We start from the raw sequence: 10,492 nt of genomic DNA on the forward strand, positions 1-10,492 counted from the left end.
CTCTTGTCTCTGTCTCTCTGTCCCTGTATCTCTCTCTGTCTCTGGCCCCTCCCTCCTCATGCACTCGCTCCTCTGCCTGGGACTCTGCAGGGGAGTCTCACTGCCGCCCCCTGAGCCCCAGGTTGGGGGTCCCCCGCATTTTGGGCCTTGTCATTCTCTGGCTTGCAGAGCAGAAGGGTTGCTGGCCCGAGTGTGGCTGCTCTCTCTCACTGTCGTGCCTCTGCTCGAGCTGTGCCCCCTCTCCCTCTGACTTCCCCGTGGGATCCCCGACTCCTGGCCCTACCCCCACACACTGCCTCTTCCAGAAAGCCACCCCCACCCCGTGTCCTGTAACCACCTTAGACCTCAGCAGGGGACCTTTGCTCTCCCAGACTCAGTTTCCCCATCTGGTGCCCTCCGTCCCAGCTCCTCGAAGGCGGAGCTCTCCCCAGGGAAGGTTGTTTCTACTGGGCTCTGAACTGGAGCCTTCTAGAGACAGCGGCCTCGTAGGGCCCCCCAGCTGGGAACGAGGGGCGGGGCAGGGGGAGTGCCCATCCTTCTGCCTGGCTGGCACTGGGCCTCCCGTGCACAGAGCTCAAAGGTCTGGCCCTCTCAGGGCCAGATGAGGGAACTGAAGCCCAGCGGCTGGGGCTCCAGGTGCCGGCCCCATTGGGCCCGTCTTGCCCTCGGGTGGGCCCTTCCCTGTTCCCAGGCGCCAGGGTGGGGCCGGGCCTGTTCAGACCTCCCCCCCTCCCCAGCCCAGCAGGCATCTGGGCATCCTGGAAGAGTTCAGTGCTGGGGTTTTGGGGCATCGTCATGGCAACCCAGGGGCTTGCCAGCCAATTCCGTTAGAAGAGAGAGACTGCGGAAGGCGTGGGTGTGGGGAGGCAGTGCCCGCCACCCTGAGGGCCCCCCCTTGCCCTGTCAGTGATGCCCAGCAGGGGAAGTGAGAGCAGGGCCAGCAGCACGGGAGGAGGGGGTTGCTGTGGCTTTGCATGAGGGTGGGCATGGCGACGGAGAGCGCTTTGTGGTGTGAGACCTTGTTTAAGCCTCTCAGCAACCCCAGGAAGTGGGTGCTGTTGTAATCCCCATTTTACAGGTGAGGAAACTGAGGCAGGCAAGTGAAGGGCCACAAAGTGTCTAAGGCAGGACTGGAATTCAGTTCTTTCCCATTCCCAAGTCGACCCTCTGCTTCCCCCACCTCTGCCTTGGAGGCAAGAAGACCCAGGGCACTGGCATACGGTGCCCTAGGAGAGAGCCCTGGGCCCGAGTGGCTAAGACCCCCACAGAGCCGGCTCTGCCACCGTGTGCCTGGCACAGTGCCCTGCCGAGCACCCAGGGAGCAAGCCTCGGTGGGGTTAGGTCCGGCTGCCTGGGCCACACTCCTCCCAGCCTGCACCCTTCCCCTCGCCAGCCCTGCTCTCTCCCCACAGAGCAGTGTGGTTGGGGAGGGGGCAGATGCTTCATTGGTCTGGAAGCCCCTTAAGGGGATGAAGAGCCATCTGCAGTCAGGAGCCCACCTGGGGCCTGGGAGGTCCCAAGAAGAGGCGCTATCTGAGCTGTCCCTAGAGAGTGAGGGGGATGCCCGGGGAGATCAGGGGGCAGCCCACCAGAGCAGGAGAATGTGGGAGCACAGAGTGAGGCCCTGACCACCAGGGGAGCTCACTACCTTCTGAGACAGGAAGTGTTTCCCAGCCTCTTTGCAGCTTCCCTCCATTGTCCCTGGCCCCAACGATGGTCTGCCGTCATCCTCCAGGCCCAGCCCCCCAACGGCATCTGCGGCTGCTCCCTTGCTCTGTCCCGGGCTCTGTCTCAGGGACTCTCTGTACTGGCCTGTGTTCAGGGTGGGCAGGACAGCGTGGGTATCTGGGAGGGCAGCTGGGCCCCCACCCATCATTCTGCCAGACTCACCTTCCTCCCACCCCCACATTTGGTGGCTCCCTATTGCCCAGCTGGTCATATACCAAGCCCTGTGCTGGGAACACATACACAAGGAAGAAGACTGTCTCTGCCCTCAGGCAGCTTCTGTTCTAATGGCAGAGACACACGCATGGCACGGTCAGTGCCGCAGAGGCTGGTGGGGGCAGTGAGCAGCGTGAGGATGTGGGTCTGGCTGAGGCAGCCCCTCGCGGGGCATGATGGAGCCAGTCGTTCCTGGCGCCTGGCTCTGGGGGAGGCTGGGTCCTCGGGGGCCCTGGGCTCCACCCCGTCAGCATCCCTGTCTGTCCTCCTTTCCCAGGCATCTACATCCTGATCGCTGTGGGCGCTGTGATGATGTTTGTGGGCTTTCTCGGCTGCTATGGCGCCATCCAGGAGTCCCAGTGCCTGCTGGGGACGGTAAAGAGACCAGCCCCCTTCTGTGGAAGAGTGTCCGCCTCCCCACATGGACCTCTCCCCAAAAACCCAAAACAAGCCCCCGGCTCCTCAGGCTACCCAAATCCCACCCCTCGCCAGCCACCTTTAAGGTGGCGGCTGCCCATCCTTGGGAGGGACCAAACCACAAGGCCTGGCTGGCTGTCCTTCCAACCCAGAATCTGTCCTCTGACAAGGGGTCAGGCCCGAGCTGGAGGGAGCACCATGTGCAGGTGCTGGTGCCGTATTGTAAGAAAGGCACTGATGAGCTCAGAGCCCCGGAGGAAGGCAGCCAGGGCCGGGAAGGGAGCGGAGCCCACTAATAAGGCCGCTCCCCGTGGCCCCCACGGGGAGGATGGGAGAGCATAGGAGCCTGCCCGCAGGCGGGGGGCTGGCCAGACAGGTCGAGGGGACACAGATGCCTCGAAAGGTTCAGAGGGTTGCCTGTGGTGGCTGGCCCTGGGCAAGGAGGCTGAGGAAGGAACCCCTCTCTGAGAAGCAGGGGTGCCCAGGGACCCCTGTCGCCCTCTACATATGTTAGGTGGTCATCCCATCCTAGAACCACAGATTGAGGCTGGACGTGGCCTTGACTCCAAGGCTCAGCCCCCTTTGGGCTCAGATGGGGTGAGGCATGGGCAGGAAGCAGTGAACCGCCTGACCAGGGCAGCCAGGGAAGGCCAGCAAGGAGGGTAGAGCTCAGGGATTTGAATGGCCGAGTCCGAACTGACCACCCCTTGGGGCTCAGCTTGGGTGCCTTTCTTGGGGACCTGTGGGGGACAGGGTAGAAGGAGGTAGGACGGAAAGCCAGCTCGACCAGTCCTCCACGATACCGCCAAGCCTACAAATATCTCGTTGGGTCCTCTGGGGAAGCTGGAGCTATTATGACCCCAACTTGACAGATAAGGAAACTGAGCCAAGTGGCAGCTAAGTGACTTGTCCAGGGTCACACAGCTAGGAAGTTGATGAGGCCAGATTTAAGCGTGGATCTTCCTGAGCCCAAAGCTAGCCATATCTACTGCAGGCCTGCTGAGCCTGGCTTTTGTGGGGGACCCTGCAGCTTCCCATTAACCAGTCTTCCCTCCCTCTTGGGCAGCTGGCTGCTGTCACTAGGCCCTGACTCTGTCTGCAGCTGGCCAGCCCCCGAGTTCAGGAGCTTCTGGGCCTCCTGTGGGCCTGACTTGGGGAATCTCTCCAGACCTCAGCTCCCTTGTCTATAAAACGAAGCAGTTGGTACTGGGTTCAGAGCTGGTTGGTGTGGTCTCTGAGGGCTTCCCACCCTGGACAGTCTGGCTGCCAAATCCCCTTCCAGCTCTGATGACCTTTGTGCTGCTGACATGTGCCCAGGGCTGCCCTGAACTCATGTCCCATGCTGGGAGGCCCAGCCCCTCTCCTACCTTACATGTTCTAAGGCCCGCCCAATGCTCAGAATCTCCCTTTCAAAGCCAGCAGTGACCGCTCCCTTTTCCCAGTCCTCTCCCAAGAATCTGGGCCTTGGAACATGTTTTCCTTGGTCTGTGCTGGAAAGGGAGGGGCTCCCAGGCCGCCCACAGCAGCCTCACTCAGAGTGCCATGACCCAGGTCCAGATGAACCCTGGCCATCTGTTGTAATGTTTCATTGGCACCTGAACCCTGGCACTCTTGGAGAAGGGGAGCCAGTCTTGCACCCTTGGGGACCCCCCAGGGGGCTTGGAGGCAGACGGAGAGGGCCAGGAGTGGTGGTCTCTGAGCCAACTGTGCCGGCTACCCCCTCTGAGGGATGCTCCTTCAGAGATGTGGGGTGTGTGAGATGCCCCTGCCGCCCCTCCCTTTGTGAGGTGGCCGAGGGGAAGCACATGGCACAGCGCCTCTCCTCCTGTTACAGGGCAGAAGGCAGACCCCGGTTGGGGAGGGGCCCATAGGCTAAGCTGGGGAAGCCAGGTCTGGGTCCTCCTTCGTCCTCCTTCTGATCTTGGCCCCTCTGCCCCTGCCTGTAGCAGGGCACAAATGACCTCTCACTTCTCCCTTTGACAGTTTTTCACCTGCCTGGTGATCCTGTTTGCCTGTGAGGTGGCCGCTGGCATCTGGGGCTTTGTCAACCGGGATAAGGTAAGCTGGGGAAAGCGCAGGCCCTCCTGCCTTCGGGGCCCTGGGCCCCAGCCCCTGGGGGTCCTGGTATCTGGGGTGGGTTAGGGGACAGGGGGCTCAGGTGACCTTGGCCAGCCCCCGAGCCCATAAGGATATCGCGACCATCCTGGGCAGCCCCCCAGGACAATTAAACCCAGCGATGGTGAGTATGTCCTCAGTGCTGCTCTGGCAGCCAGATGGGGTGTGGGGGTTGGGATTGTCTCTCTCCCTCCTTCACCCCGTTCCCTGCCCAGGGGGAGCTGAAATCGCTCTGGTTATTGTGTCACACCTGCTCAGGCAAAGCAAAGGCTTGGAGTCCTTGGGATCCCTGCTGGGGGCCCTGGCTTAGCCAGAAGCCTTCAGTTCTCCTGAGGTTTTTGGTTTCCTGGGCCCTGCCCAATGAGCCCCATCCCTGGTTGGGCACTGGTGTGGCACAGCAGGGCCAGGCTGCTGTGGACAGTCGGGAGCTGAGGCAGGGAAGGAATGCGTGTGCCAGCTGGTTCTTCAGTGTGGGAGGCTGCCGAGGTGGGGTGCTGTTCCCCCCAACCGCTCCCATGACCCCTGTGGGCTGGCCAGAGCCTGCAAGCCAGGAGACCGACGTTCAGGTCCTGTCTCTGACATGTCCCAGAGGGGTGGCCTTGGGCCCCATTTCCATCAAGCTGCAGAGGTCTCTGAGGCCACTTCAGCAAGTTACCTCTGAAAACTGAGGTAAAATGAGACAAGGTTCTGAGCATGCTCCCTTGTAAGTTGGGATGGCGGTGGTCAGTCACCTGGCTCAGGGACCCCCTGAGGTCGGGCTCCCCAGCCTTCGTGAGTTGTGAGCCCAGACCAGGCTGGGGAGAAGCGAGGGTTGGGCAGAGAGCTCCCTTCTGCAAAGGCAAAGTCACTACGACTGCCTGGGAATGGGGGCCAGCGGCTGGCACCGACCTGCCCCACGGGCCTGTGGCTAAGAAACGTTCCGTGTTTTGAGTCCAGCTGCAAGTGGAGACAGTGGCTCAGACTCCACAGGTTGCCGGGGCAGTGGCACCAGGCCCGACTTCCAGGGTGCCCTGCCTCCTTCAGGGGCGGCAGCAGACCCCTAAGTTTGACTCATCCCAGGCCAGCTGACTTTCGGAACCGGGGTCAGACCCCAAGCATCCTAACTTAGGAGTTACAGGACAAAATCAATTAGCTGTAAATGGGATCAAAGACCCAGAATCAATGACCGGGTTGTCTGCTTCTGTCCACCTGCAGGCCCAGGCCCTCCTCTGGGCCCGCCCCCAGGTGTCCAGTCTCAGCCTGTCTGCTGCCCGTGTGACAAGGGGGAGGGGCAGGGGCAGCTGCCGGGCCGGCCACCACCTGAGGCCAATGACACGGCCTCATCTCTCCGCAGATTGCCAAGGACGTGAAGCAGTTCTACGACCAGGCTCTGAATAAGGCCGTGTTGGAGGACAATGCCGGCAATGCCAAGACCGTGGTGAAGTCCTTCCATGAGACTGTGAGAGTCGGCAGTGGGGCCGGGGCGCGAGGGTGCTGTGCCTGCCCGGGAGGGTGCCAGGCCTCCTGTGCGTGGTGCTGGCGGCTCATCTCTGTCCTTCTCCTTTATAGCTGGGCTGTTGTGGTTCCGACACACTGACCTCCTTAATCACGGCGGCTGCCAAAAGTGAGCTATGCCCTAGCGGAAGCAACATCCTCATCACGCCCTTCAAGGTAAGGCTGGTGGGCAGGGGTGGGGCTGGATCGCCGCACCCCCTCCCTCCCCCTCCCCCTGGCTCTTTTTAGGCCTCTTGTCCCTGGTTTCTCTCTCTCTCTCTCTCCCTCTCCTCTCTCTCTGCCTCTCTCTCTCCTCTTCCTCTCCTCTCTCCCTCCCTCCCTTCCTCTCTCTTTTGTCTCTCTCTCTCTCTCTCTCTCTCTCTCTGTCTCTCTCTCTCTCTCTCTCTCTCCCTCTCTCTCTCTCTCTCTCCCTCTCCTCTCTCCCTCTCCTCTCTCTCTCTCCTCTCTGTCTCTCTCCCTCCCCCCTCTCTCTCTCCCATGGCTCTCTCTAGTTCTCTTGTCCCTGGTTTCTCTCTCTCGGCCTGCCCCAGCAGGAGGGTAGGGGTGGCAGCCGTGCCCACTGCTCATGGGGGCTCCCCTCCCACTCTTCTCTACAGGCAAACTGTCACCAGAAGATCGATGAGCTCTTCTCGGGGAAGTTGTATCTGATTGGCATCGCTGCCATCGTGGTGGCTGTCATCATGGTGAGCAAGGAGAGGGTCTGGCGGGCCTAGGGCGGGCTGGCGCCTGTAGGTGAGCTGGATGGTGGAGCCCCCATTTGTGGCAGGCCTGACAATGTCCCCATTCCTTTCCCTGGTCCCCCAAGGGCCTTGGCTTTCTTCATTTGAATCCATGACACGGACGAGGTCAGATATCACCAAGCTGGGGGTGGGGGAGAGGAGAAGAGCTGGCAATGGGCTGGGCAGCCCCAAACAGTGAGATGAATGAATGTAAAGTCTGGCATCAGGGGCCAAAAATCAAGTCTGTGGTTAGGCAGCAGTTGTTGTGGAAGATATCTGGGGGTCTGGGTGGGCCACAAGCTCCACAGTATGATGTGGAAGCCACAGTAATTAATTTGCTCTGGGGCTGCCTTGAGGACAGGACTAAGGCAGGGAGGCAATTGTCCCTCTCTGCTTGGCCCCCTGAGACCTCACCCCAGAGGGCAGTGGTCATTGCTGGGGGCCACACTTGCTAAGCTGTAGAGAGTTTGGAGGAGGGAGTGACCAGGACAGGCAAGAGCCTGGAGTCTGTCTACGAGAAGCAGTTAGCCTGGAAAAGAGGAGGTGGGTGGGACACGGCCCTGTCTTTAACGCACCCCCCTTTCCCTGCAGATTTTCGAGATGATCCTGAGCATGGTTCTGTGTTGCGGTATTCGCAACAGTTCCGTGTACTGAGGGCCACACCTCTGGGGCTGTTCTGAGGTGTGGGCAGGCAGGAGAGGAGGGGAGCCCCCAGACTGTCGCTGAGTGACCAGGAGACATCTGAAAAGAAATCCCGAGAATTATGTATAGAAATGTTTCTGATATTACCATACAGTACTTATAGCATTTTTACTTTGGAGGGTTGGGGCAGGGGGGAGGGGGGGTGTTTTTATTTTTGAAATAAAGAAGTTGTCAGGTCCCCTTTTGTGCCTCTGGCTACACGTGGGTCTGTAGCCTGGGCCTCAGAGGGGGTCTTCTAGGCTGAGGCCAGGACTCAGTGAGGCCCCACCTTCCTGCAGGGTGCAGGCCCTTGCTGGCCCTGCCTTCTGAGTGGGGAAGGAGAGAGCCCCAGATGGGGATGCCAGATCCTGGCCCTCATGCAGCCTTTTGTTTTAACCAATCTGCATTATTTTTTCTCATATCTATTTTCCTGAGCAGCATTTCTGACGTTCTCACACTTTCTGGCCTTGTATGTCTGACTCTGGCCCCTTAGACTATAACTTGGCCGTCCAAGACAGGCCCAAACCAGCTCATTTCAATAAAAGGACAGAACATCAGGACTGGTGTGGACCCTTCCCTGTAAGCCCTGCTTGGCACAAGGAGGCCCCCTGGGGTGGGCAGGGTCGGGGGTGCCTTTAGTTCTGAGGAACACTGGCTCATCCTGTGGAGGCCGAGAGAGAGAGAGAGGACCAGGCTGGCTGGCCCTCCTGCCCTCCTCGAGCCCAGCCCCTTCTGTCCCTACCTCCTGGCTTCCCTGGCCCCAGAGTGGGGGAGGCCTTGGCATGGGCAGAGACAACCTGTCTCTCACCCTCCTGGCAGTTTACACTGCCAGTGATTGCCTTGGCCTATGGACATGGAAGACCCAGCTGCACCCACCAGTGCCCTGCTCCTGCCTGGGGCTTCCCCCACTGTCCTGAGATGTTAAGAGGGGAGGTCCCCCCATGGTGGGCCTTGGAAAATGGGTTATTGAGCCCTAGAAAGCCTTAATGGAAACTGCCCAGAATGTCCTTGTTTGGGGAGAGAGGGCAGAGCTCCTGAGGCCTGCCTCCTCAGACTCTCCCAGCCTGTCTCTTCGTGGCACACAGGCCATGCAATGTATGTATGTGTCATAGATGTTGTATGTACTCGAATATGTTCTGGGCCCAGGCCCCATGTCTTTCCTGGCTTTGCTATCTGGCCTGGAGGCAGCAGCCAGGCCCGGGGTTCTGTATTTGTGTTCTGTGGGTAGCCAGGGACTCCTATGGGGGCCAGGCTGGGTAACACATGTGTGGAAGGAGAGGCCTTTGATCCCAGGGTTGAACCACTGTCTCCCTGTTTCCTGGGTGTCTGCCCAGGGCTGGGGCTCCAGCCTGCACAGAGCAGCATGGCAGGAGGCAGGCACTATTCCTGATACCTTCAGGCTGGGAGCCCATCCTACCCATCCTGGGCTCCCCAACACGAGGGAAAGCCCCTGGGCAGGGGCGCTGATGGACAGAGGAGGGAGGACGTGCCCAGGAGACGGTGGCCCACAGAAAGCTGGGCCCCCCAGAGCTCCAACTCTCCTTTACCCTGACCTTCAGTGATGCTGCCCCCCATTCCAAGATGGTCCCCATCCCCCATCAGACTGGGCTGGGGAGGGGATTTAACAGAAAGCTGCATGCCCCCCCGTCTTTTCCGTTGCCCTGTGTCACCTCTTGGAGCTGTCACTGCTGCCTCTGCCCCTGGGACAGGGCTGCCTGTGGGGACCCCCACTGAGGTGGGGATGGGGAGGGGGGACAGCATGGCCTGAAGGTCCCCCCCCCGTTTTCTGTCTGCCTGTCTGCCCCACACGGGGCCCCTTTCCATCCATGTATCCAATAAAGCAAGCACTCTGATCCGTGATGTGCCGCTCTCTTCTTGGGGGGGGGGGGGGCTCCTTCCTGGGCTCGCCATGCCCAGGGGCCATCCCGGGGTCCGGGGCTCACTGGGACCCCCCAGGAAGGACCTGGGAAGTGCGGGGGCACCTGCCCCGCTGGGTGACCCTCGCCAAGTCCCTTCACCCCGCCGGCCTCCTGTGTGCCACCAGGATCTCTGCCTAGGAATCCTCGGACGGCTCACGTGGGCCTGGCCCAGCGCCAGAGGAGACTGCCCTCCCTCGGCCGCGCCCCCTGGGAGCCCCCCGACCCGAGGCATAGGAAGGAAGCCTCGCGGGGGGCCGGGGGAAGGGCAGTGCCCACAGGCTCGGCGGCTCGGCCACGCGGGGCTCCGCCAGGGAGCTGGGAGAGGTAGAGACTCGCGTGGGGGACGGCGGGGGCCCTCCCCCAGGGCTCCGAGCCCCAGGAAAGCGTCTGCGGTTTCTCGGCCCGAAAGGAGAGGTAACAATGTAGCGATGTGGGGCCCTCCAGCCAATGGTGAAAGGGCAGCCTTGGCAAGTCCCGCCTCCTCCCGCAAAGGGCCCAATCGGGCCGCCCCTCGCCGGCCAAACGGAGGGGGTGGGGGATGGGGCCGAGCTGCATGCGTTCGGGAGGCGCCTATTGTGTACGGGGAGGGCGGCGGGCCGAGAAGCGCCGCCCATGATTAGGCCTGAACCCAAAGGGCCGTGGCTGAGTTTGGAGGCTGGAGTCACCAAGTCTCACCCTCCCCCACTTCTCCGCCCATCCCGCGCCATGGGGTGGGAGCTCTCCAGGCGCTGAGACGGCGGGTGACGTCACTCCCGAGGGGTGGGAGCATAAAGGAGAAACATCCGGGGCCCCGATTGGCTCCTCCCCCTCCCTCCAGCACTTCCCGTCTCCAAATCTCCCCTGCCCCTCCTCTTCCCCCTCAGTTTCCTCAGGTGACCATGACGGCATTAGGAGTCAATCAGCCCCGCCCATGGTTGGGCGGATGGGGGGTGGGGGGCGGGGGGGAAAGCAGGGCGAAGCCTGCTCCTCCAGGGGCAAGCCTTATGCCCGGGGGGCCAGAAGAGATGATCTTCCCCCAAGGCGGCCTGGATGAGGCCACCGCCTTGTCCGGCAGGCGGCGCTGTTCCACGCCCTACCCAGGGAGGCCTCTCCTCGCCCCGCCCCGCCCCGCAAGGCATTGTGGGCGTCCTCTGCTCATCCGCCCCTCCCCCTTTACCCCCACGCCAAAAAGCCGTCATCCGAAAAACCGCGTGAGGGCCGGCCTTT

General features: G+C 61.5%; 1 protein-coding gene across 1 annotated transcript in view; it reads left to right on the forward strand.

The window, feature by feature from the left end:
• CD81 (CD81 molecule) overlaps window positions 1–9,220 on the forward strand; it is a 32,062-nt gene extending 22,842 nt beyond the window's left edge. Inside the window, exons 3-8 of the mRNA XM_069107293.1 lie at window positions 2,219–2,316; window positions 4,342–4,416; window positions 5,807–5,911; window positions 6,022–6,123; window positions 6,564–6,650; window positions 7,278–9,220. Coding sequence (XP_068963394.1) covers window positions 2,219–2,316; window positions 4,342–4,416; window positions 5,807–5,911; window positions 6,022–6,123; window positions 6,564–6,650; window positions 7,278–7,340 — 530 coding nt within the window. The 3' untranslated portion in view covers window positions 7,341–9,220. The remainder of the gene's footprint in view (window positions 1–2,218; window positions 2,317–4,341; window positions 4,417–5,806; window positions 5,912–6,021; window positions 6,124–6,563; window positions 6,651–7,277) is intronic.
• The last annotated feature ends 1,272 nt before the right edge of the window (window positions 9,221–10,492 follow it).

This window comes from Petaurus breviceps, unplaced genomic scaffold, assembly GCF_028583685.1.
Source record: "Petaurus breviceps papuanus isolate PSGF00001 unplaced genomic scaffold, PetGlider_PUasm1.0 89794, whole genome shotgun sequence".
Classification (NCBI taxonomy): domain Eukaryota; kingdom Metazoa; phylum Chordata; class Mammalia; order Diprotodontia; family Petauridae; genus Petaurus; species Petaurus breviceps.